General features: G+C 48.5%; 14 protein-coding genes across 14 annotated transcripts; 7 read left to right on the top strand and 7 right to left on the bottom strand.

Annotated features, from left to right (window-relative positions):
- Nucleotides 1-15: 15 nt before the first annotated feature.
- On the top strand, nt 16-861 carry B9G98_02093 (Outer spore wall protein RRT8; the record flags this gene model as incomplete). The annotated part of the gene is made up of 1 exon (XM_024808650.1): nt 16-861. One exon carries the CDS (start codon nt 16-18, stop codon nt 859-861), a length of 846 nt encoding a protein of 281 aa, XP_024664418.1.
- Nucleotides 858-2,384, bottom strand: B9G98_02094 (Glutathione synthetase; the record flags this gene model as incomplete). Its single annotated transcript, XM_024808651.1, has 1 exon — nt 858-2,384. One exon carries the CDS (start codon nt 2,382-2,384, stop codon nt 858-860), a length of 1,527 nt encoding a protein of 508 aa, XP_024664419.1.
- A 255-nt stretch (nt 2,385-2,639) lies between these two features.
- B9G98_02095 (Protein bud22) lies at nt 2,640-3,722 on the bottom strand (the record flags this gene model as incomplete). The annotated part of the gene is made up of 1 exon (XM_024808652.1): nt 2,640-3,722. One exon carries the CDS (start codon nt 3,720-3,722, stop codon nt 2,640-2,642), a length of 1,083 nt encoding a protein of 360 aa, XP_024664420.1.
- Nucleotides 3,723-3,891: 169 nt separating this feature from the next.
- B9G98_02096 (54S ribosomal protein L28, mitochondrial) lies at nt 3,892-4,344 on the bottom strand (the record flags this gene model as incomplete). Its single annotated transcript, XM_024808653.1, has 1 exon — nt 3,892-4,344. The coding sequence occupies one exon, from the start codon at nt 4,342-4,344 to the stop codon at nt 3,892-3,894; it is 453 nt and encodes a 150-aa protein (XP_024664421.1).
- Nucleotides 4,345-4,403: 59 nt separating this feature from the next.
- B9G98_02097 (hypothetical protein) lies at nt 4,404-5,111 on the top strand (the record flags this gene model as incomplete). Its single annotated transcript, XM_024808654.1, has 1 exon — nt 4,404-5,111. The coding sequence occupies one exon, from the start codon at nt 4,404-4,406 to the stop codon at nt 5,109-5,111; it is 708 nt and encodes a 235-aa protein (XP_024664422.1).
- Nucleotides 5,112-5,149: 38 nt separating this feature from the next.
- On the top strand, nt 5,150-5,839 carry B9G98_02098 (hypothetical protein; the record flags this gene model as incomplete). The annotated part of the gene is made up of 1 exon (XM_024808655.1): nt 5,150-5,839. One exon carries the CDS (start codon nt 5,150-5,152, stop codon nt 5,837-5,839), a length of 690 nt encoding a protein of 229 aa, XP_024664423.1.
- A 2-nt stretch (nt 5,840-5,841) lies between these two features.
- B9G98_02099 (GPI-anchored wall transfer protein 1) lies at nt 5,842-7,236 on the bottom strand (the record flags this gene model as incomplete). Its single annotated transcript, XM_024808656.1, has 1 exon — nt 5,842-7,236. The coding sequence occupies one exon, from the start codon at nt 7,234-7,236 to the stop codon at nt 5,842-5,844; it is 1,395 nt and encodes a 464-aa protein (XP_024664424.1).
- A 218-nt stretch (nt 7,237-7,454) lies between these two features.
- B9G98_02100 (WD repeat-containing protein 26) lies at nt 7,455-9,497 on the top strand (the record flags this gene model as incomplete). Its single annotated transcript, XM_024808657.1, has 1 exon — nt 7,455-9,497. One exon carries the CDS (start codon nt 7,455-7,457, stop codon nt 9,495-9,497), a length of 2,043 nt encoding a protein of 680 aa, XP_024664425.1.
- A 27-nt stretch (nt 9,498-9,524) lies between these two features.
- B9G98_02101 (D-arabinono-1,4-lactone oxidase) lies at nt 9,525-11,057 on the bottom strand (the record flags this gene model as incomplete). Its single annotated transcript, XM_024808658.1, has 1 exon — nt 9,525-11,057. The coding sequence occupies one exon, from the start codon at nt 11,055-11,057 to the stop codon at nt 9,525-9,527; it is 1,533 nt and encodes a 510-aa protein (XP_024664426.1).
- A 202-nt stretch (nt 11,058-11,259) lies between these two features.
- Nucleotides 11,260-11,811, top strand: B9G98_02102 (hypothetical protein; the record flags this gene model as incomplete). Its single annotated transcript, XM_024808659.1, has 1 exon — nt 11,260-11,811. One exon carries the CDS (start codon nt 11,260-11,262, stop codon nt 11,809-11,811), a length of 552 nt encoding a protein of 183 aa, XP_024664427.1.
- A 155-nt stretch (nt 11,812-11,966) lies between these two features.
- B9G98_02103 (hypothetical protein) lies at nt 11,967-13,397 on the top strand (the record flags this gene model as incomplete). Its single annotated transcript, XM_024808660.1, has 1 exon — nt 11,967-13,397. The coding sequence occupies one exon, from the start codon at nt 11,967-11,969 to the stop codon at nt 13,395-13,397; it is 1,431 nt and encodes a 476-aa protein (XP_024664428.1).
- B9G98_02104 (mRNA cleavage and polyadenylation specificity factor complex subunit pta1) lies at nt 13,348-15,276 on the bottom strand (the record flags this gene model as incomplete). Its single annotated transcript, XM_024808661.1, has 1 exon — nt 13,348-15,276. One exon carries the CDS (start codon nt 15,274-15,276, stop codon nt 13,348-13,350), a length of 1,929 nt encoding a protein of 642 aa, XP_024664429.1.
- Nucleotides 15,277-15,415: 139 nt separating this feature from the next.
- B9G98_02105 (Protein kinase rad3) lies at nt 15,416-21,805 on the top strand (the record flags this gene model as incomplete). Its single annotated transcript, XM_024808662.1, has 1 exon — nt 15,416-21,805. The coding sequence occupies one exon, from the start codon at nt 15,416-15,418 to the stop codon at nt 21,803-21,805; it is 6,390 nt and encodes a 2,129-aa protein (XP_024664430.1).
- A 40-nt stretch (nt 21,806-21,845) lies between these two features.
- Nucleotides 21,846-25,100, bottom strand: B9G98_02106 (Clustered mitochondria; the record flags this gene model as incomplete). The annotated part of the gene is made up of 1 exon (XM_024808663.1): nt 21,846-25,100. One exon carries the CDS (start codon nt 25,098-25,100, stop codon nt 21,846-21,848), a length of 3,255 nt encoding a protein of 1,084 aa, XP_024664431.1.
- Between the last annotated feature and the right edge of the window lie 33 nt (nt 25,101-25,133).

Genomic DNA, 25,133 nt, shown 5'->3' on the forward strand with positions numbered 1-25,133 from the left:
CTCTGCCACCACAAGATGTCCTTAGTGCAAAAAGTGCTGTCCAAGGCCTCGAATCCGGCAGCTCTGCCTTTGATGGCAGTTTCTCAGGGAACTTATATTTACCCCTTGCAAGGCGCTTTCTATTTTTTGAGAAATCCAAGTCTTTGGGGCAACCTGCTTGGTATGGTGCTTCCTCAAATCGTCCTGAGCATCGCCGTCCTCGTATTCTGCCATATGTTCCTGTTCCCACCTCAGGCGGCTCTTGCCATATTTTTTAACGGCCCCACCGGCTTGATAACCTCGTGGATCGCCACCATTCAACAAGCAATGGCTTTGACTATGGCGCTTTCTGAGATCATGCTTATGCCTGCTCCTTTGAGGATGCTCTTTGATGCTATTCTAACTAAAGAGGGCCACGACCGCCTCGTGACTACTGGAAACATCCGTAGAGACGCTGAGGAATCATACCACGAGCGCATTGTCCGTTTCGTTAAACGATTGCCCCAGCGCATCATCTTCCCGTTTTGGATGGCCCGCCTACTGTTTAATGTGCTCTTGACCTTTATACCCATCGTAGGCCCTATAATCAGCGTTTTGGTGAACGCTACTGGTGTGGGCGCACGCTGCCAGGAGAGATACTTTGAACTCAAGGGCTACGCGGCTCCAGAACTCAAGCGGTATATTCAAACTCGCCGCGGCCAGCTTTTCGCTTTTGGATTGGTCGCTGCCACTTTAGAACAAATCCCTTTCCTGGGCGTGTTCTTTGTGTTCACAAACACTGTCGGTGGCGCGCTTTGGGCGGTCGACACAGAATCTGCCCTCAACCCGGTGGTGCCCGTGCCGCGTAAAAATCGTATAAGAAGTACTCTTCTCGAGGATTAGTTATCATCTTTCAACGGACCCATCAATTGAATGCTGTCAAGACAGCCAAAGCCAGCAGCCACACCGCCCTCATGAGAATCTTGTAGTTTAGTACGCAATAGCCACCCCGCCTGCTCATTCATCAGCAGCTCGTTATGGTCGCGGTCCCACATAACGGTACCAAAGACACCGAGCTCATTAACTACTCTTCCGCTTTGAAGTTTTCCCGCCCTCAGAATCCGGTTTGTGATCTTGGGCGGCTCGATCAGCTCCATCAATATATACGCAGCCCACGATTCGGTTGGAATCGACTGCAAAAACTCGGGAATATCTTCACCATAAATATTGTTGCCTCCGCCTTCGCGTTGGGGCTTGAGTACAAAATGGTCAGGCTCTCGCAAAGCGTAGTAACGACCCTGCTCTCCTTCGGGGCTATCATCCATGGGGTAAATTTTGACGAAAGTCTTCATCAGACGATCGACGGTGTCAGAACTAAGAGATGGCGCAATTTTAGTCAATACAGATCTGTCCGTGAGGACTTGCTGGATCTTCTTAGCCCCAGCAAGCTGGGTCAAGGTGGAGGGACAATTGACTGCATGGGAGGACTCCAGCATCTCACGGGCGTTCCACTCAACGTCAGTTGGGTAGTCGGAAGGTGCGTAGCCAGCGCGATAATAAACAACAGCAATCTCACGACCGCTGGGATTGTGAAGCAGACGGTTATCATTCGTGCGAACGACAAAGTCGGGGACTTCAGCCAAGGAAATTCTATACGACACAATGTCATGCTCTTTGACTAGCTCAAACTCAATGAGTCGCTGATCCATCACATTTGTCTCATCAGGCTGTACAATAAACAGCACCACAGGGTCGTCCATGATGCTGGCGTCGTCTTCATCTTCAATTGCCGATGTGCTAGTCTGGTGGGTTGCCTGGCGGTGCTGAATCTCGGCAACTTTATAGCCGGCATGCATGTTTGCAAGACCACGGGCGAGGTCCTTGAGAGCAGTGTTTCGAGGCACCTCGCCGTGACCAGTCCAGGACCGCGAAGCATGGCTCAAAAACTCGTGCATGTCGGCAACCTTGGACGCAAGCGCACCAAAAGAAACAGAAACCGTATTGAACTCGACCTGCTTCACCTGGCGTCCTTCGAGCGACGTTCTAGAGCCGTTCACAATGTAGTCAGAGCGCCAAAGGCCACCAGTCAGCCGTTGAGTCTGACCAGCTTTGGCCGCTTTGTGGATCTGGATTAGCTTGGCAGTGAAGTCGTCGTGCTTTGCTGCCTCTTCAAGGTGCCCCAAAAGCCATTCCTCGTGGGTGGCAGCATGGAAGTACAATTCGTTAAACGCACACTGAATCCTCAGTGCCTCTTCAAACCCGGATTTCGAGAATGGCGTGGGGAACATCGTCACCGGGGCGTGCACCGCGTGCGAGTTGTCAATATCACGCATACACAATCCATTGCACAGCGCCCAATCCTCAATATATTGCACATAGAACCTTTCCATCCGGTCTGGCAGTTGAGGAGGGAAGTGCATCAACATTTTGCAGAGGTTGCGTTAGAATGGCACCAGCCTGATTACATGGCGGGCCCCAATGATTGCGCATAAGGCACAAACGGTTATGCAAGCGAATACTGCTAAAAGTGGACCAAACGGTGCATTAAATATACTGATTATAAGGGGACACGAATAGATCTGAGCAGCTGATAAGGAAAAGACCAGATCAAGAGTTCATTGGCAGTCCCACAAAATTGCCGCCTTGACCTCCAAGATAAGGTTACCCGGCTGCGTCTTCGCTCAGAACGTGATTTTCTTACCTGCGAATTGCACAGCCTTTTGTGCTTCTTTTTGCTTTTTGTGGGCCTCCCATGACGGGTGCAATGGCTTGTTTTTTGTTTCTTCTTTGTGCTGCTGCTGCTTGGCGGCGCGCTGCTTCTGTCGGGCTTCTTTCATCTGCTTCTTCTTTTCGTACTCTTCTTTTTCCTTCAAAACATGTTTGGCTCGGCTCCCGTACTTTAATTCCCAGATCTTGCGTCGTGCCCGTTGACCACGGCGGTTCTTACGTTCGGGCATGGGGTTCTCGGGCTCATCGTCTTCCGATCCAGAAATATAGCCCTGGGTGAGAGCGGGGAGATTGCCTTCATCCTCACTGTCTGTGTTTGCAATTTCAATGTCTTGCTCGAAAAACCCATCGCTCTCGCTCTCGCTTTCTTCGGGCTCCTCATGGTCCGATTCAAACTGATGGAAGTCGTCCTGCTGCGCGGGTGCAGGAGCAATTTCTAATTGAGGTAGCTTTGCAGCCGGCTGAATATCTTTCGCCTTGGTGGCTTGCGGACCAAACCCCTCGAGAGGATTATACCACTCTGCGAGACCCCTCACCAAGGTGTCGACAATTTGCTGGATCGCAGGTAGTTTGCAAAGCCTTGCATATACATTGGCCTGTGAGGTGGAGTATTTTTGTTTTTCAAACCCAGCCACCGGTCCGTAATGCTTCAGGACGGCCCGGTTGGCGATCTCGTTAGCCAAATCAGCAGGAGTGAATTCTTTCAAACTGTTTGCTTCCTCTTGCAGGGCCGCGACTTTTTGCTCCTGATTTTGAGCAGCTTTCAGTCTTTTGGTGATTTTGAGGTCTTCAACTTGTTTTGCAGCCTTCAGCTGGCGCTGTAAACTGACTTGAGCATGGTGCATTCGTCGATTGGCTAGCTCCTGTTTGATCTGTTCGATTTCGGCCGAAATCTGCTCCGGGTCAGCGTCTTCTGACTTTTTCAGAACGGCAAACTTGGTCTGGAATAACTTGCCGCTCGTTTTGTCTTCCTGACCGTTTATCTTGGCTAGTTGGGCCTGAAGGAGATCCAACTTGAATTTCAGATTTTCCTTCATGAGATTATTAAGTTGATCTGAAATGATGGATAGATGAAATATTACTGAGGAGTGCGAAAAATATAGCTGCCCGTCTTCATCGTACGAAATTAGCCTGCTTGAACGCAGCTCCAAATGTGCACTGCTGCAAGTGTGATAGATTTGCTAGATTAGCGTTTATATACAATGACTATTTGTCGGGAGGAGACCAGTCAAACTGCCAGGGTTGGCGAGGCGGTGTATCTGTGGGAATACGCATTTCCGGACTGAACCGCTTGCCCTTTTCACGAGCAGTGGCTGCCTCATAGAGAGCAGGGTCGAGTTTCTGTAGCTCATCGCACGCCTCGGTGATTTTCTCATATTGGGCCTTGAGCTTGTTGGTACGCTCGGCCTTCTCGTCTCTTAAATGTAGCTTCCAAGCAGCCATGATCATCTGGTGGCGGACCTGATCCTCTTTGCACATCTTTAGTCGCCGGGGCTGCTTCTTGCGAGCACTGATCACACTCACCATGTTGATGACACGCGAGGCACCCGGAGCCAGCTTGGTTGTGCGTTTGGCACGCACTAATGTGGGCTGGGCAGCCGAAATGTGAGGACGCACCACGGCCTGGAACGCCCTCAGACCTTGTTTCCAGTTCATCATCTGTTGGTGAAATTCTTCTTAGTCAACGGCAGTCTGAAAAAAAGAAATCTGGGTTTGTCATGCCAACCGTGGGTTTGATAGAGCTTTGCGAGCGCGGGCTCAAGGCAGGTCTGGTGGGCAACTACAGGGTGCAGGTCGAAACAAAACACGATACTGATTTGTGGGACGAAAATTGCGGTCTTTGGGATGACAAAAAAGTATCCATGTTCGTGTCAACCCTGCATTTTCTGTGCATAGACACTCTGGATCAGCTGCTCGTTACAGCGACGAAAACCCAGATAGTGATCATAGAACCGCCCCTTTTGCCCTACCTAATCAAGCAATGGCTCGCTCAGATCTTGCTAGAAGATATACGCGTCTTGTCGCTGGCGTTTCTGCCGCTGTCGGTGTGCACGGTGGTCGGGGCGGGGAAAAAACACGGGCTGGTTGGACTGGAGCTGCATGGACAAGCCTGTTTTGTGCCTGTTTACGAATACCGGGAATTGACTCCGCATATTGGCATGGCTAGCATCAACGAGGCCGACGTCGACGACGACGAAATGCCCATCGAGACGCTGTCCGAAAAGTCTATCAGGCAATTGACCTATGACATAAGAAAGTCTATGCAGATTATTAATGTGGACTTGCTGGCGGCCGACAGAGCCCCCCCGAACACAGCGTTCATTGGCGGCCACATTATTGTCGAGAACTCGACCGTCCGCAACGTGCTGTCCCGCAAAAAGTACCTGAATCGCGAGCAGGGAGTCTACGACTCGCTGTTTGCCTAGTCTATAATGCCTATTTATTTGTAATCGCTCTCTGCAAAATGCTTCAACGATGGAACCGAGCTCCGGTTCGGTCGTTTTCGACAACTTTGAGACGGTTGTCGCAAGTCGATCCTTCAGACCCTGACCAGGCACTGCTCTATAAAATTAAGCGTCCCGGAACCTTCTTCAAGGAGCCCCTGGACCCGCAAATCCAGCTGTCCCACGAACCCCTCTACACTGCGCCAATGGCATCGCAGGTTTCTTTCACAAAACGATGGTCCCTTGGATTTTTCGGCGTCGGTGCATACATCGGCTATTTAACTATGGGCGTGGGCGCCAGCTCAACGCTCGTGGCAGCTGGGTTGGTGCCGCTCTTGCTGCCTCTGCCACTGATCCAGTATTTCGCTGGGGGATATGTGACTCGGATATTCAGAGTGTACAGACGGAACCAACCACAAACTTACGAAGCCTTGACTGAAAACGAAACATTAATGGTGGAAAAGCTTTCTTTGTTTGGCAGATCAACCTACGGCGTGCCCATTCAAGTTCAAAACACCTTCATTGCCAACCGCCGGCTTGGGTGGATCAATTGGGTCCATTTAGACGAACGCACTGGAGCGCTAACAAAATTGTATGTCGAAGACAATATCGGCGGGATTCAAATGGATAGAATTTGGGGCATTTTAGAGAAAAACAGTAACATCGACAACGGACGGGGCTTTTTGAATGATAGGCCGAAGGGTGCATAGCGTCAAAATAAATATCTCGTGATAACAAATATTGTGGCCGTGTAAGCCACCAGAATCAATAATGCAATCTCTCGTGGCTGGTCGATTGTGTTCACGCTCATATTAATCAACCCAGTGAGAACGTTGGCCAATAAGAATGTCGACTGGCCGCGCCGGTTCACTGCCACCTGACTAGGCAATGCTTCGTAGTGCAAAAGATCGGCTAGAATGACAAAGATGGCAAGGAACCCGGTACTGAAGCTCGTTACCCAGATAATATAGGGTAAATTGGCCAATCGGCGAGACGGCTCAGTGGCAATGCGCAGTACCACGAAAAGCCCATGGCAGAGCAGCGCAGTCGCAGTTAAGTAATAGAATATTCTCTTTGTAGGGTTCTCGGTGGGTTGTTTGATTTGCTCTCGGGTTTGCGGATAGAATGGTGAGCTAGTTTTACCCAGAATCGAGGGAAGAACGTAGTAGCCAACCGATTGCCCGATCATGAAAATAGCCAGAAACCCCCAAAACGACGTGATTCCTTCCTTGTTTGTAGACAATATGTTCGCTCTTGGGGCTCCGAGCACCCACTCTAGTAAACCGGTGTTTTTCAACACAATTTCATAGCCGAATGCCACCGCTAACCCAAGCACTAGCATGGGTATCTTGGAAACGCGGGCAAAGGGCTGCAAAAGCGCCATAAACGCTGGGAGAAGACCCAGAGTGATGAAAAAATTCCAGTGCACGCCGTATTCACTGACATGCTCTTGATAACCCAGTACCTTTACCGAAATTAACCGAGCAATGCCCAGAGCTAGGACCTTGGCCGAGTTCTTCAAGGCTTCCCAAAATGACTTCCAAAATGGCGGATACCTACCCTCAACTGCATAACACAAAGTCGGTCGCGCAGAAACAATACCCATACTGAACACAAACGAGCCGACTCCCAAGTCCATGATCGAGGTTCCCCAGGTTTCAACCTTGGCGAACCGCCGGGGAAAAATAGGGAAGTCGACGGCTAAAATTGCAATTGCTGTATTCACAAGCAATGCTGCGCGGTATGCCGTGAGATAGGGCCTGTGACCCAAATAACTCGCTACCAAATCGCTACCGACATGTTTTGCCCGACTACGCCGATCCGTCGCGGGGATTGGGTGTGGATTTCGGTACAAGAGCGCCGGTAATAGAATCAATGCCATTAACAGCCACACTCGGTTTGTATAGACAGTCAAAGCTGCCAACGGAACGGCCCATACACAGATAAAATCCACAATAGCTTGACGCCGAGCATCCAGCCCTCGTGACACCAGGTGACCGGCTACAAAGGCAGCTGGAACAACCAGGCTGATCACATATATTTCAGATACCTGTCCGCCAGATAAGTCCGCCACGAACTGCTCGTGTCGGTGTTTATAATTCTCCATTCAGCGAATGCCAGCAAGAAGGTTGGGTAAGGGGCAAGAGATCGCTTACAAAAACGGCGGCGGCGTTGCAGCTTTTTGAGGATCGACCAGCACCTTAACAGTGGGGTCATTGAGGATTTTTTGGAGTGCTTAAGCCAGATCTAACTACCGGTATAAAACGAGATTGTGCAATTGAGTTTTAAACTACATTAATTTCAGTTTTGAAGACGAAACGAAAGATGAGCAATTCGGGGAGCGAGTGGCCATCCAATCCAAGCAAAAAGCCCCGCTCCCCTCAACAGCCGATAAATTACTGCGAAAAATACGGCTGTCCTGAGGTCCTGGAACTTGTGTTGGATGCGCTTTCTCAGCCCAGCGACGGTGAGATAAAATTAAAGCTGCTGCAAGCAAGTGGCCAACAAGAGGCTACGGAGAAACTGAATCAGCTCTCCAAGCTGATGGAGGTTGGGGAATGGCCCAAGGCACGCATGCTAGCTCGGGATTTGGTCGCAGACAAGGACCTTGCTGAAACTCATGTCGCCAGCGAGCAATTCTATCAGTTGGTTGCTGATGGCTCTTATGAAGTCGAGGCTGTCTCCCTGCTACGAGAAATAACTCAATTGTCTCCAAACGTAGACTGGCTACGACAGATGGCTACGGCGTTAGTGGTTGGCGGTGGCAGTTCCGGGAAGAGGCCGCGTACGGCTACTGATCGCCAAAAAGTGGTGTATGCTATTTGCAGCATGTACAAAACACCGCAGCAGCTCAAGCTCGATGAGCTCTATCCTAATAGATTATCGTTGGCTGAGGCCCAGCAGGCGGCTATCCAATTCGAAATGGAGACCAAGCTTCCACCTTACCAATTTTGGCGCTATACTTATCCACAATTCCTCGTTCAGTGCATTTGGTGCCTAGGATTTCCTGATATTGCTGAGACAGTCAGAATCAAAACAGACGTGGACCCTCCTCCGCCTGATTTGGTCAAGCTGTACACTCAACTGCTAGCCGGATCCTGGCGGTCTGCTTTAGACATCCTCGATCATAATGAGGAGTTATTCTCGTCTCCAGAACTTTATCATGCTGCAATCAGAGAATGTATTTTGGCAGGTGTCTGCGATCTAATAGATAAGGGCAAAACAAAGTCTGCGGTAAAGCTGGCTCAGCACAGCGCGGGCTCTTCATTCAGATCGGAAATTGGCTTCGCCCTTTGCCAGCATGGGCCCGCTAAAACTCCTGAAGATTGCTGGGAATCAATTGCACTAGGGGTAAAACCAGTTTTTGGCATGCTGCCGTGGGTACCAAAAGTCGTTCTCGATATGAGCAAAAATTACTTTGCAGACTTATCGTCTGGTACAAAAGTTCCAGAATTCAGTGCAACATGTACCCAAGTTTTGGAAGAGAGCAAGGAAGTGTGGGATCTGGCGTACAGTGCTTGTGGCAATTATATTGCCTTAGGTCTCGAGTCCGGTGAAATCTCTATTTATAAAAAGACCGGTGATACTTTCGAGCATTTCCATCGCGTGGCCGCACATGAAAAGGGTGTTCAAAGTATAGGGTTCTCTGGATGCTCCAGTTACATTGCCTCAGGATCGGCTGATAGCACCCTGTCAGTATGGGATGTGCAGAAAGAGCAGCGTCTATTTTATGTCCAGCATCATGAAGACGGTATTGGGTCCATCTGTTGGCTGAAAGATAACAAGCATGTTTTAAGTGGCGGTCTCGTTGGTGAATTGGCAATGTGGAATCTCAAGGGAGTGTGCATTTGGCGGTTCGTTCGAGAACGCGTGTTCTCACTAGCTTGGTTCGGCGACGATTACATTTTGGCTCTTGGGGTAATCAACCCGCATGAGCATCAAGTCATATTCAAGTTCAATTGTACCACGTGGGAATACGTTGATGAAATCAGAGTGAGACGAGGTATCGAACTTACATCAATGTCCACATCGTCCCAATGCCCCTATGTTTTGTCGAACGACCATTTAAACGATAGGTTAGTATTGTTTGACCTCAATGGCAAGCGCCCAACCCTCTCGCTAGATGGACCTACTCAACGGCAATTCAAGATCATGTCCTCCTTTGGTGGCAAGTTTGACAAACTCATTGGCTCGGGGTCTGAAGACAAGAACGTGTACGTCTTCAGCAGAGTACTCTGCAAGCGGATCGCCAAACTGTCGGGACACACACGGATTGTAAACACTGTTAAATGGGACCCATCGGCAAATATGCTGGCCAGCGCTAGCGACGATGGGACTGTTCGAATATGGTCATATGCTGTAGAGTAGCTGGGTTCTTAATTTTTTTCATTATATTTAATCCAAGCCGTTGATGTGCAGCCATTCGGGATTGTTTACGAATAGATTGGTGGGATCAACTTCATGGCGAATCTCTTTCCAGGTCTCGAGATCGCGGCCGTACCACTCGGCGATTTGGGGCGCAATGCCGCGCATATCGTGGTCTTTTGCGAAGTTTTCAGTCTCCCGCATCCCCAAAAAGTTCTTTGCCCAATGTGGTTTACCTCCCGCCGCAGCACAGATACGCTCAAACTCTGTAAACCACCTTGAGGTTTCAACGTCCAAATCGAAAGGTCGATAGAGGGTAGCGTTCAGGTTTAAAGTCAAATTGTCATAAGTCACCTCAGAAGGTGGAGAGTATGGTAGTCTCGCGGAACTGTCAAGGTACGGCCGCGAAATATTGCCATGGATCGGACCGACATTAGGCACCCCGGCAACCGTAGCACCTTTTCTGGTAGCTGGGACCGACTTGGGCAAAGTGGTATTAGATACTCTGATTTCAAACGGAGCATGGACATAGAAGTTACGCTTGGCAATCACTTGTTCTAGTTCACGCAGCACCTGGACACCGTTATTTAGTGGCAACGCCCATTCGTTGACAAACTGCGAAAACAAGCAGTCCATGTTGATACCCTGGTCACTGCGGTAAACAGCTTTTAGCGGTTTCTTGCCATACGTATTTACCAGTCCAAACTGGTGGGCAAACAACCACCTCTCGACCCATGGGGTCAAGGAAGGAGCCACCGCCACGGTCACCCATAGCAGGGCCTGATAGACCCATCTACCAAACTTGGTCCCGTAAAAAGAGTATGGAGGTTTCGTTTTCTCCAACTGCGTCCGATTTGCTCGCCATAGAATACACTTGCCCGTGTAAGGATACCACCAAACGCGATGGAACTCTGCCGAAGTGAAGAAGGTTGGCCAAACGTCGGTCAAAAACTTGTCGAACGAAACTACCTCTTGGTAGCTTTCGATATTAAACGCTGGGACGACCCGCACAACCGCTTTCACAATAATACCAATTTTACCTAGGGATAACAAGGCAGCTCTAAACAGTCTGTGGTTTTCCATATCGGAGCAAGAAATCAAATTGCCGTCAGAATTGACCAAGGTGAGTCTCACAATCTGTTCGCTTATCAGCCCATGGTACGCCGAAGAGCCATGGGTTCCTGTGCTGATAACACCAGCAATGCTTTGTTCAGAGATCGAGCCCAGACTTTGTAACGCGAGCTCCCTGTCGGCAAGAATCTCATTCAGCTCGTACAATCTGATCCCGGCCTCTACTGTGACATCAGTAAACCCTTGGTTTGGTTTGATATCTAAAATCCGGTTCAGTTTATCTAGATTAACCAACCAGCCAGTGGTCATTGTGATCATCGAGGGCGAGTGGCAAGCGCCAACCACCGTGACGGTCTGATGCTGCTCCTTTGCGCTGCGAACCAGCTCCTGAACTTGCTCAATGGTTTCGGGTTGAAAATACAACGCCGGCCGACTACTATACGTCTTGGCCCACGTGTGGTGGTGCCAACCAGCTATCCCCGAAATGGTCATGAGACGATAAGGTGATCAAATCCAGATTCGTAATTTTCCACGCTGACTAGTGAAAGCGGTAGTTTTTGCAATTTGGACGGCTGACACCGAGCGGTACAGGCTGCAGGGTCTAAAAGTGGCCGGAGCAAGGAATGGGTACTCCAGACTCAAGGACCTCGCTTTAGACTGCTTGGCGAGTCGTGCGCGCACTCTGACCGTCGATATGCTTCGCTCTCTGGGACGACGTCTGACCAAGCAGGTCTGGCTGCGCATCCTGCAGCAGGAGACAGATTCGCTATCGGTCTGGATAACCTTTGCCACGGCTTTCCCCGACATGCTAGAAGAGTATCCGGTGTATAGTTGTGAAATTGAGTTCGGTGATTTGGGCAAAATTGAAGTCCCGGGCGCCTTTCCTTTGGTAGTGATGCTTTCCCATCTTACTCGATCAGCTATACATGCAATAGTCAAGCTACCCAATCTGGCCATGCTGGATTTGAGTTCCTGTACCCTGTCAGTTGACGGATTACGGGCCTTGGATCAAGCACTGCAATACGGAAAATTACAAGATCTGCACGCATTATCTCTTCCGCTTGCTGGTCGACCTTCCGAGAAACCTCTATTGGCAAAACTACATCTACCGGAAGCCTTGAGTTATTTAGAATCCCCAGTGCCCAGAGACGGCTGGAAAAGGTGTCGAACAAAGCAGATCAAACCCGCAGTGATTTTAAATTTTGGCGCCAATGCCACTAAAAGGGCAAAGGCATATGGCAGGTAAATAAGAATCATATATGACCCTCCGGCATTAAACACCTGGACTTGTCTCAACCAAAACCACAATTCCTAGTGAAAAGTACAAAATACTAAATTTTATAAAACTTTAACCAATGTAATATAAAATATCCGGAAACCGTCCATGGTCGTTAGGTCATCATGGACAGTGCCCTCATCTATAATCCTGCTTTTGGTACGGAAGAAGACATAGAGGAGCAGGTAATCTTTTCCTACGGCCAGTCAAATGGTAGCGAGCTAACACAATTAGGTGTGGCTCAGGGCGTTGTTGAGTTGGCAAACACGTTTGACGGGAACCCCGTGTCCTGGCTCAAGACCGCCACACACCTGGTGATTGTACGACAACTGGAGCCAACAAACCCGGAAAACTGGCGCCATGGATACTGGTTCACATGTATACTGAAGATTGATACTGAAATAGTCACCCAACCGGACTCTTTTGCCCAAATAGTGAATGAGGCCTACCGCAGATGGTCTCTCCATAACGGGCCATTGGCTAGCGCTGATCGCGAAAAACTCTCGAAATGGTGGTTTGCATTTTGCGAAAATTGGAACGGAGTAAACGAGTCAGGAGCAGCCGGAATGTACGAATATTTACGGATCAAACCTGGCCTGCTGAGCCCCAGCGCAGTTGTAGGCATAAATGAGGTACTTGAGGAAACTGGTGCAAGTGATCTACTGGTTACCACATTCAGCGATGCCGCATATATCTGGCCAGGTAGCGACAGTTTGCCGTATGACTTCAAACTGGCTTTGCAGCTGTGGCTAGCCGAGTGTGCTATTGCGGTTGACAGTGCATATAGCGAGTCTTCAGGCTATGTTTATCATTTACGAAAGGATTTCTGCGTAAAAGAAGCCCCGCAAGTGCCTGCTGAAGAGCCCCAAGAGTCATCATCTTGGTTTACTTTGTCAGTACCAACGCTGTCCATGCCTTCAATTTCGTTACCTTCACTAACCTCATTGACGTCGCTTCCTGCATTCTCGTTACCAAGGTTTTCATCGCCTACTCCGGAGGCGGTAGATGACTATCCCGAAACAGGGTTTGTGCCCGCCAGTAAGGTGTACGTATCCGGCAAGCTAGCAAGTCTCATGATTTTCCGTCGGAAAATGTATACCTACACGTTGATATTTGATAAAGAAGCAAAGCCAGCACCAATTGTTCAGAGATCGCTGGAAGTTCTTGCTGAGCAATTGGAAGCCTTCAATTTTGCAGCTGCTCCTCCAGCGTCGTTTGACTATCTTGTGGTCGATCACTCACGAAAGGCGGTTCATTCAACTCTTGCAACCCACGATCACGCATTGCAAGAAATGGTCGCGTCACTGTTACGTGAAGTGGCCTCACGACCATTTGCAACCGAACAGATCGCGCGCACAGCTCACAACTGGTGGACATACTGGTTGCGATTAGATAAATCTACAGAAGCAGTGTTTTGCAACCGGTGGAGTCCTCTAGATACAAAATCGCTGTTCGGTCCATTGAACAGCGATTCTCAGAAATGGATCAATACTTATATGCCCCATCTTAGGCCTGAGGTTCCGAAACAGCTTCCGGGCGATGCTTCTTCAGAATAGCCTCGGCTCCATCGGCACCCTCTTTATACAACTCCGTGAGAAGATCCAAGCAAGCCTCTTTGGTGGGGGGCTTGAACAGGATCAAGAATTTAAGCGTGCGGAAACCAAGACCAGATCGCTCGGGATCTTGGCAGATACCACGTAACTTGAAAATGATGTCACGATTGAGATCGGGCAGTTCGCTGAAGAAACGAATTAGTGTTCTTGAGTCGGACATTTCCAGTCGAGGAAGTACCTGGTCAACAATCCGACCCACTTGTTGGTAATAAATACTTTTGGCCGAATCTTCAGGTGCGTTTTCAGCAAGAACATATTCAGCATACCACTCTTCACTCAACCACCAAACCATAACTTCGAGCCGAGCTCGGAAATCCGTAATAACATAATTGTACAGATGGTCACGTATAGCTGTGGCCACCACGCTGTCCGCGGGGACACCTCGCGACACCGCCCGCGATGCCACAAAGATCCAAGCGTTTGCAGTCCATTTTTCCAACACAGATCGCCGGAGGGCATCCACACCTTCGAGCTTTTCTTCAGCTGGCGCGTCTTTTGCAGCAGCCTCTAAGCGGCTCACCAATTCAACTGTTCGGGTTGCGATTTGCTCAGGATTGAATTTTGGAGGATTCGAAATATCAAACTCCTCAGGAGCAGCCGGCGCTAGAGCTTCTTGAGCAGGTGGGGGCGTGTCATCGCTTGGACGTTTTACAACTCTACCAGACTCCGGAACTGAATCATAACGTTTTGAAACGATAGACAAACAGTTATCTAGTAATGTTTGATTTGCTTGACTAAGAGACGACATTGCTATCTCAATTGCAACATTTAGCTGTAAGTCGCGAGCATTGAACTTTGCCAACGCATTGTCTGCATCAACAAGACTGTACAAGTCGCTCAGCGGCACCTCGCCACCAGGCAGCCTGGTAGTTGTTATGAGCGGCATATCTGCGTCGGCTAGCCGGACACGTTTGGCCATAGGACTATCTTCGACTTCAGCAGCACGCTTCCGAAGACTGGCATTCGCTCTTCCCTCGCTGATTTTTGCAAGAAAACGCTGAATACCGGAGGTATACTGAGGAACCATATTGTGATGGGCCAGAGCGCCTAACTCGAGCTGTAGAGACTTGTCGACATATTTCAACGCGATATCTACAGCTTCAATCGAGCAAGAGTGTCGTTTGCGATTAGGATCAAACGCCAAAACGGCAGAAACAATCTTTGGGCCCAAACTCGGGCGCGACTGGACCAGGGACAAAACAGCATTGAAAGAAGCTTGAAAGTAGACAACATCAAGATCCGGTTCAGTAAAATACGATAACAGGCGATCAAGCAGCCCCGAAGCCTCAGCAAGAAGTTCTACAGGCTCGATCAAAGGATGACCAGATGGGACATTAGCCAACGAAACGTCACCGCGATGAGAGGGCTGTTTTGACTGAACTTGAACAATAACTTGCGCCAGTTTGATGCAGGCCGCAGAAATACCCAAGTGACGTTGTTCTGCGCTCCAATGAGCGAGAGCACTACCCTTTAGTCGTCGCAAATCGTCCCAAAGCTTGCCCTCCATAGGCCTCGTGCAAACATAAGAAAATAGCAAAGGATACACTATGCCGGTGCAGGTGATCGCGTGGCGTAAAACCACAAAGTCTCTGTCCCCAATCAAGGTCAACAAAGCAGCCAACGATTCGGTTGCTAGTGTCTGCTTGACTTCCTCACTTAGGTCTGGACTGGCAAACGCATCGACAAGAAAAGCAGCACACCACCTCCTCAAGTCGGTCTCTGGCCGATCGGCAATATTAAGAATCCCTTTCACAATCTCGGGATACAATGCCGGGTTTTCTCGAACCACCGCTTTAGCTCCATTTAATTGTGCAACCGACATCGAAAGTTGACAAAGCTTACTATCTCGAGCTGACTTCAATTTAGCTGTGAGAATCGACACACTAGGGGTTGTTTTTGCCACAAAAAACATAAAACAAGGGGACTTAAGACCTGGGCCAGATTCTCGCTCTAGTTTGAACATGCTGGCGAATCCTAGTGATTATTTCTCAAGTGCCAGCCGGCTGGCTGAACTCGAATCAGAAATCGCCAATGTGGCTGTTTTGGACGACACCGACGCAGTTCTGATTCTTAAAGCACTAATTGCTCAGTACGGAATCGACGCTACTGCCTCTACGGCGATTTTGAGCCAAATATTAACTCGCAATCCGTCTGGCTTTCTTCATAGCACTGAAAACGTTCCTTTGCTTGAACAAATCGAGGCTACCTTATTTATTCTCCCTCAATCATCGTCTATTGAGGCATTCAAGGTTTTAGCCAATGGCTACCTTCAGAACACGGCACTGTATCCGCTACTCGGTGGCTTTAAAGCGCGTCTTTTCGCGGCCGCCTCCAAAAAAAGCGAAGTCTGTTTACGAACTCTGTTGCTTTTACCTTTAAACAAATTCGAGATTTGCAAAGTTTGTGGAATCGCCCGCGAACACCCAATATTTTCCCCCGCCACAGCAAGGGCTGGTCTGACAGTGGGCCCTGAATGGTCTCAAGTATGCTTCGAATCGTTGCACAAATGGTCGTATGAAAATATGGACGATATGGAGGTCGCAAGATTATTACTAGAACTACTCCAGGTTTTGGTGGATCGAAAAATACGTCTAGAGTCCGGTGGTTTACTAAATAAGCGTGCTCCCGATTTTGGACGATGTATCTTTTCTGCCGCAGTATATGATTCATTATCGGAGTTTCTTGAAACAGGGAACTTTCCTCGATGTCAACTTCCTCCCCTGCTGGACGATCTGCAGACCGAGATCTCCATCGCGATTGCATCTGCACCCTTCGAGGGTAGTATCCAGAGCAGCAAATTGTTTCCCGAGTTCCTGGAGACACAAATGATGAAGGAGAATATTGTCGAAAAGTTCGAGAAATTTAGCCATGAGGAAATGTATTCGATTCTCAAACGCATCAATGCTCTTTTCAAAACATCAAGCACTCCCTCATCGTCGCATCCTGAATTCCCAGATGATTGGACCAAGATCTTCGAAGTAGTCCTTACGACTCAAGGTCTTCTTGTTGACTCGGATTTGAGAATGACGGCTTGTTCGGCGTTGACAAGGGCTCTTTCATTCTGGCAACCAACCTTCACTCTGCAACATGACAATGTGATCGGATCCTGGCTCATTGGATGTCTCCGAAGCTCAAATCGCCAATTACGTCTTCAAGCTACCAAGTGTGTAGGGTCTTTTGTTACCGCCAAGCTGCCTCAGGAAGCAAGATTTTCCCAGTTCAGATTCCTCAGTGGCTGGGCCCCTGATGAACAACCAGAAACTTGTTTGCTCGTTTGGGCAGAGGCTGCAGTTTATGGAACCGACTCGGAGCATCTAAATGTACTTCTGGTACGTATGCTCAGTATGCTGGGCTCGCAAAAACCCCTTGTTGGTGGTCTTGCCTTCCACACCTTCAAACAGGTAGCACGCCGACGTCGTGAGACGCCGTGGAAACTCTGTATGCCATTTTGGGATACAATCGCAGTTTGGATCGTGAGAAAACTAGGTACCCATGAAGACTCGATGGTTTGGAAATTTTGTGAACTATTGGGCGTCACCTTGGATGACTTTCTTGGGCGCACATCACAGTACACGGTTCCATACCTAACTTTTCGAAAGCGGATCAGCACACTAAAACTGATTGCTTCAGCAAAATCTCAATCGCTGTCCACATTGCTTTGGGAACACCAGATACCAATCACAGCAACATTTCTTACGACGGATACCACTGAGGACCCTGACCAGTTCACCGAGCGACGATGGCATGAGCTTGGCCAAGGGTTCACCTCTGAGGTCGTCCGCAATATGCTACAGCAGTCTCATGCAGAGATGTTCTTGCTTTTGCTGATGAAGGCACCAGAAAAAAATGATCCTAAAGCTAATGTGAAGGAGGAGCGACTTCTTCGCGTTCTCAGCATGTTAACAGGAAGAGAAAGTAATGACCCGTTGACATCAGCTATCATAAACAAAGTGATACACCGATTCAGCGGCACGATGCATAATATGTATGGACCGACATCTTTAAAAAACCGACAAGAGTGTTTGCGGGGTTTGGATTTTCTCATTAGGCACTCTGGTGGCAAGTTTCTTTCCATGATCATTCCCATCAACACACTGGTACTCTCTGCACTTGAAGTCACAAGCCAGTCCCAACAGCTTGCGCTCTCAGTATGGCACACCATGATCGGTTGTATGGAGGATTGCACAAGAGTGATCGATCTGGTCTACTCTGTGATCTCTCAAATGTGGGGGTCTTTCGATCAAGATGCCCGTAAAGAAGCACAGGACATTTTGGTCATGATACAAAATAATCCGCACACACAAGAGTATGGCAGAGAGCATGGAGTACCACTTGTGCCCAGCTTGAGCCCCAGACGGCTGTTTGATGACAATAAGCACGAAACTACAATACTAAAAGAGCTAGTTGCTCGAACTGAGAAGGAAAATGTTTACGTTGTTCGCCAGGCTGTTCAAGAGATTGCTGAATTTGTTCACCAAAATCAAAATCAGTTGCATATGAGCCTACACTATCCCCAGGGTATTGAGCGGATTCAAACTGCGATTAGAGCTTTATTCGATCTTTCGCGTCGTTTTCCAGATCCCCAAATGAATATATCGACACCTTGCATCCAAGCGTTGTGCTTTTTAGGGGCGCTCGACCCGAATATGGTTGATATCCAACGAATTGACAGAGTCCCTGTTGTCGTCTCAAACTTCGATGAATCTCAAGAGTGTCGAGAGTTTGCAGCTTACTTTGCAGCAAACTACTTGTTCAAGATGGCAGAAGCTTCTATGAACCCAATAGAGCAAAATTTTTTGCTTTATGGTATTCAAGATACTTTGAAGTTTTGCGAACTGGTAGCCGAAGACATCGATACGCCAGCATTTAAAGCCACATGGGACAAACTTTTTGGACCGGGCCTCTACGAACAGCTAACCCCGTTCCTGTATACGCGCTACTCATCACCTCCAGTGAAGTTATCTCGAGTTACATATCCAGTGTTCAACGAAAGGATCGAGTATCAAAACTGGGTCGGCAAACTGTGCTACGATTTGATGTGCCGCACCCATGGTGTGAATGTTGACGAGCTTTTCGGGCTTTATCGCCGTATTTTTGTTGAGCAGGTGAATACAAATCCAACAGTATTCGAGTTTTTGCTCCCATATGTGGCGTTACATGCCATCATGTACAGCCAGGAGAATCTCGAGCTGTTCATGCTGGAAATAAAGCAAGTGATGTGGAAACCTAGCACTGAGCTTGATAACGTCTCACAGTTCCACGAACGTATTTTCGCTGTGTTGGATTATTTTGCCAGATGGAAACAAGCAAAACGCCAACAGAGTAATCTTTCGGCCTCTGACCAACGAGCGATTAGCACACTCAGCCAGCTTGAAAATCAGATTTCATTAGAACAGCTCGCTAGTCGTGCTAATGAGTGCAAATCATATCCAAGAGAGCTCCGTTATCTCGACCAGCTAACCAGACAGAATGGAGAAGACAAGCAATCTGACTATTACGAAAAGATGCGAACCATATACAAAAACCTGGGCGATTCGGATGCTTTGGAGGGAATGGCAGCTCTCAAATCAGAAATTTCTTTCGATGAGCAAATCGAGCTTTACGAAAGTAAAGGGGACTGGTCCGCAGCCCTTGCTTGTTATGATGCAATGCCTCAGCCGAGCAATGAACTCCCTCGATTGAGATGTTTGCATAATGTTGGAAAAGACAGAGAAATTATAGCATTGCTTGATGATCAGGATAGGTACACACCAGATCTTGCGGCTTTAGGTGTTGCTGCCTCACTCCGAATTATGGAGGTTCGCAGTTTATCAAAGTATGTGAATGAATGCGCTGGCGACTCCGACATTCTTGAGGCATACTTTGGAAAATGTTTGATCGCGTTGTCCAACAAAGAATTTGATCTTTGTATGAGATACCTCGAGGCTGGAATCAAGGCAGCGGGTGCCCGTTTGAATGGAACAGAAATCACATCGTTGGCTAAAATTCGCTCGACTTCTTTGTATCTTCATGCTGCTGCTGATATCTCACAAGTTGCAGCTTGGATGCGAAATGATACCATGCCCTCAATTCGTGAAGTCAATGAGTTTAACGATCAGCGACTGCTACCTTTGGGCGACGATATGGATGCACGCAAGTACGTTCTATCGATTCGGAGGGCGGCATATTTATTTGCGGGGTTCCCAAGATCTCAGATCAATCGTATTGATTTAGAGATTGCCAAGGACTACCGAAAGCGTGACCAAGTTAATATGGCATTGACGAGCATTTGGCAGGCCCAACACAATATCGCCGAGGTGCCTAAAGCTTGGACAAAAGAGATGGCTAAACTGTTGTGGCAACAAGGCGAACGACAGCGTGCCATTTCACTTCTAGAGACGCGGATCGACGTGAGCTTTTTGCGGAAACAGCCTTCTTTCTCACCAATGCGTAAAACTGAAGACCTTAAATTGGCTTTGCTTTATACAACTTGGTTAGACCAAAGTGGTCAGGTCGTGGCAAAATCGCTATACACCAAATATGTGGCTATCTTGAAAGAAAACCCTGGCTGGGAAAAGGCTATTTACCGCTTTTATAAGTACTACGATCGAATCTATCAATCTCAATTCGAACTTCCGGAGTCAGTACGGTCGAAAGATTTTTGGACAGGAAACTGGACCAGACAAATGGTGCAACTTTGTTCAAAGACACTCATCGCGGGTTCAAAGTACTTTAGTGAGATTTTGCCCAAACTCTTGACGTTATGGCTCGATTTTGCTGATAATATTCCGCTTTCAACTACTGCATTTGATAGCCGAGTGCTGAAAGAGTACAATCTGGAACGTCAACGAAACTTCAAATCTATCAGCAGTTACATCTCAAAGCGCGCGCTAGAAATTGATCCCCACATACTTTATCATGGTGTACCCCAGTTAATGAGTCGAATCACTACAGCCGAGAGCGCCACATTCAAAATAATGAAACTTCTTATCGTCCAGGTGATCCAAGCATTCCCAGAACATGCACTTTGGATGATTGCAGAAGCTACGCAATCCACATCTACGAATCGAAAACAACGCGGCGATGATATTGTCAAGACTCTAATCAGTGAAACAGGCCGAACGCGTCAAATTATCCCACAAGCTCTAATGACGATTTCTAAACTGAAAGACTTGGCACTATATCAAAAAGGCAACGGAAAGCAAAGGTTGCCTCCAGTCCTTCAGCTCTCACAAATCGAGTTTGATACGAGTTGGCTTCCTAGCCCTCTTGTCGTGCCTGTCCACAGAATATTGTCGTGTGATGCTTTGTACACACAACGTATTGCGAAAATCCGCGGTAATGCACATCTAAAACTTCTGCGATTTTCTGGCACGGTAGTTATGTACAAGGTCGAGAACGAAGTTGCAGTTCAACCATCTCTTCAGCAGCCCAAGCGTATCACGGTTTGGGGAAGCGACGGACAGCGATATCATCTTCTTTGTAAAGGTCGGGATGATGTTCGTAAAGACGCTCGTTTGATTGAACTGTCTGTTACTGTTAATCGCTTGCTTGATAGTGACCGCGAGGCTGCGGAACGCCATTTGCGTATTGAGCCCTATCGTGTCATCCCCTTATCCGCGGATTCTGGCATCATTGAATGGGTTACGGGTGCTGTCCCTCAGAGAACTATCATCGAAGGTAATCTGAGGGCAAGAGGCATCAAGCTCGACATGAAACAAGTTGGGTCGCTGTTGTCGCATAATCTCAGTCCAGAGGCGAGGCTTAACAACTTTTTGAGTCTACAACAAAAATACCCTCCTGTTTTATATGAATGGTTTCTGTATACATTCTCGGACCCCGAATCGTGGATCAAAGCTCGTACATTGTATTCACGGAGTTCGGCTGTCATGAGTATGGTAGGCTATATTCTTGGACTTGGTGATAGACACAACGAGAACTTGCTTATTTTGCAAAGTACAGGTGGACAGATGCACGTCGATTTTGAGTGCTTGTTCGACAAGGCCCTGTCTCTCACGGTACCTGAGCGTGTGCCTTTTCGTTTGACACGCAACATGGTTGACGCTTTTGGTGTGTATGGCTATGAGGGTCCTTTCCGTAGGACGTCAGAAGTCACGCTTGGAATTCTTCGTTCCCATGAAGAGTTGGTAATGACGGTGCTTCAAACATTCTTATACGACCCTGTTGTTATGCGAGATGAGGAGGGTGGTCCCAAGAATACTCTTGCTACCGTTCGCGATAAACTACGGGGTATTCGATCGAATGATTCACCTGGTCTGTCTGTTGCTGGTCATGTTGATAGCCTTATACAACAAGCAGTATCACCGGAAAACCTATCATTGATGTACTGCGGCTGGGCAGCGTTTTTGTAGAAAAGAGCTTTTTATTTATGTACAATAAGTTGAACAAGCCCTAATGCTTCTTTGACTTCTTTTTCTTTGACTTCCTCTTTTCACTGCTGTTGATGTGAGCGAGGACTTCGCTGGCAGATTGTTTGCCGATGACAGGAGTACCATTAGTCCTTAAGGACTGTGAAGAGAGTTTGGCTTGAGCTGCAGCTGCGACCCGCATCTTGGCGGCCTTCTGGTCCTTCACGGCAGTGGAGAGCAAATAGTCAAGCCACTTCTTGCACTCGATAGTGTTAGTATTCTCCGCACCAAACTTGGCTTTGAACAGGTCATGAGCTTGTTCCATGGCACGAGCCGAGTCCTTGTATTTGCCAGTGACAAGGAGAGACTGAGCGATCTGGAACTTCGGTGTAGCAAGGTGGATACTGTTGTCACCGTAGGCATGCTCCAAAAGAGCGATTGCCTTGTTGAACCACTCTAAGCTCTGCTCATAAAGCTTGGCCTCCTGAAGCATTGCACCAACATTTACAAGCGAAGTAGCAGTGTCAGGGTGGCCCTCAAATCCAACCTGTTCCCAAAGATCGAGGAAATGTTTGGTGCAGTCGAGAGCAAGGGAGAGATTTCCACGCCCCCGCTCAAAGAACGCGAGGTTATTGTACATGACCAAAGTATCGCAAGCATCGAGGCCCTGTGTACGTTCATTAACAGCAATTGCAGAACGGGCATACTCGGCAGCACGATCAAAGTCTTTTTGTTCATTGAAGGCCAAAGATGCGGCACTGTAAGCGCGAGCAACTGCGGGGTGAACCGCACCATAAATCTGATCAAACAAGGAAACTGCCTCAGAAATTACTTCGAGACCAGGTTCGATATCACCCTGAGCCACAGACTGACGTCCAGTGTCTAGAGCTTCATCAGCAACAGAAGAACCGTGCTGGACGGAGCGGAGTTTGGGGACAACAGCAAGTAGCTGGGATGCTTGAACAGTTTTAGATTCCAAAACGCTAGAAGACCACTGTAGGCCAAGCTGAAGTGAGAGTTCGCGCAGGAACGAACGGCGGCTAAGCTGAGTCGCCCAGTCGTTTGGCAACTTGAAGCGGAAGCGGCGCTGCACTTCTTCCACAAGCTCGGCGGGCGGCTGACCACTGCGCATTTGGTTGACAATGTCTGCGATCTTAGCATGAGCGTCCAAAGGAGAAAGAGCGGAAACAACACGGTTCACATAGTGCTTGGTGGCACGAACAACAGTCTCCTGCTGGATAAGAGAACGCAAATTATCAAAGAGGGGGTTCTCTCCAGTTGCTGCATGAAGCGCGCCCAAATAACGCATATTGATACCGCGAGCGTGCATGCCAGCGGTCAATTGAGCACCGTCCATAGGATATGTAGCCTTACCTTCAACAAGAGCTTCAATATAGTTAGGAATGTGTTTTGTGGTGATCAAAGCAGATGCCTCAAGAACAGCCTCCTTGTCGGCGCGGAACTGCTCGAGGTCTTCTTTGGGGATATCAGCTTCATCAATGAAAACGTCCGGATTCAATCTGTACTTGGCAATAATGTCAGAAATTTGGTCCTGGGTAAGACCTTCTTCACCAGCTTCGGTAACTGCAGGACGAGCCTTTTCACTGAACCACTCTTTGACCGCCTCGGGACGCAAAAGAGCCATCTTATGAATATAATCAGGATTAGCGTCAAGGAAAGAGAGGTCAGGGGGGGTGAGACGATAAAGGTCAAGAAGATACTCGCGTCCATCAGTGCCCCTCATAACCTTGGTATCCATGGATGTGACGAGGTCAGCCTTGTTGGTTTTGGCGTACACAGTGTGTTTCTTTAGGTGGAAAAAGTCTGCGACTTTAGAAAGGCACGCCTCTAAGTCCTCTTTAGCAAAGACCTTCTCGCGACCTTCATTGATTCCATACTGGATCTGTTCCTCGTCGATTTCACGGAACACACCAGGAACAGGTGCCTGGGCAACAACGCGACGGCCGCAGTAATCAACAACAGAGGTGAGAACGGGGCAGATACCCTCGATGCCCAGGGCCAAGATGGATTCGATGTTTTTCAAATCCTTACCAGCAGTGACTCGGGCAGCGGCATTACCTCCCAGCTCAGCAAAAGCACCAGAAGCGTCGGTTGCCAAGTAGTAAAAGATACCGTTACGCAAGTAAATTCTAGAGCCCTCCTGCTCGTCAGGATTCATAGCCAGCATGTTACCCTCGACGATGTCCATGACACCCTGTACGGCAGCCTTGTTGAAACCATGAACAGTAGAGATAACAAGCTGTTCGCGAAGAATACGGTCACGAACCGAGTAATTACCCTCCTCGTCAATAATGGGCATTTCCAATGACATTTGCAGCTCATCATTCCAGTCCTTGGTTTCGGCAGACAAGTCCACATTCAGAACAATCTGAGTGAGGGCTAAATCACCCGTAGGCTCTTCAACCTTACCACATACCCAAGGAACACTCAACATAGTGTTCTTTGCTGGAATCCAAGCCAAAGGAGGCTGCTTGGCGAGCTGGTTGGCAGTCCGCTCGACAGCGTTCAGAGTCGAAGGAGAAACAAGACCAATCAAACGCAACAATGAGACGTGCTCGACGCCATCATTCTTTTTAGGTGAAGGACCGAACTTCTGATCCGTGGAATTGCTAACGTAGAAACCGTCAACTGTCGAGGTGATATGGAAAGTTTTGAAATCGCTAGCAACGAACTTGAGGTACATCAAATGGCCCTGAAGTTTGCGCATGGGAGTGACAGGATTCCAGTTTGACAGCTGGAGGCTGCGAGCGACCGGGCCAGGAGCTACCTGGTTGGGTTCAGCGACCGCAGAGCTCAAACGGGGGTTCTCGGGGTTCGCACCGGAGAAGATGGCATGAGACTCGGGAATAGTGGGATCAGTGTCCGAGCCAGCACTTTTCTTAGCCTTTTTACCATTCTTTTTCTTGGCGTCAGCCTTGAACGAAGTGATAGCCACGGCACCCTGATTCACCGCGGGGAGAACCGGCACGGTGGATTTGAGACCCAGGATCTCACGGGTTTGGCGGATATGCTGCACGGCCTCGGCAAAAGTGTATTTGCTAGGCACCATGTACAATGCATCGCCTGATTTAAGACCAGCATCCTGGACGGAAACCAGCGGGCTGACCGGCTCGTTGTTGAACTGCAAAACGAAAGCACTAAGCGGCTGATGGAGCTGGCTCAAAGAAACCAGGTGCTGCTTGATCGTTGAAACCAACTCAGTTGGAGGGATATTTACATTGAACGGATCTTTGCGGAACGGCGAATGGATAGCCAGAGCTACCAGATCGTCGGACATAGATGGGATGACAAAAAATACCGAGCTGTGGGG

Source organism: Wickerhamiella sorbophila, assembly GCF_002251995.1.
Source record: "Wickerhamiella sorbophila strain DS02 chromosome Unknown contig3, whole genome shotgun sequence".
Classification (NCBI taxonomy): domain Eukaryota; kingdom Fungi; phylum Ascomycota; class Dipodascomycetes; order Dipodascales; family Trichomonascaceae; genus Wickerhamiella; species Wickerhamiella sorbophila.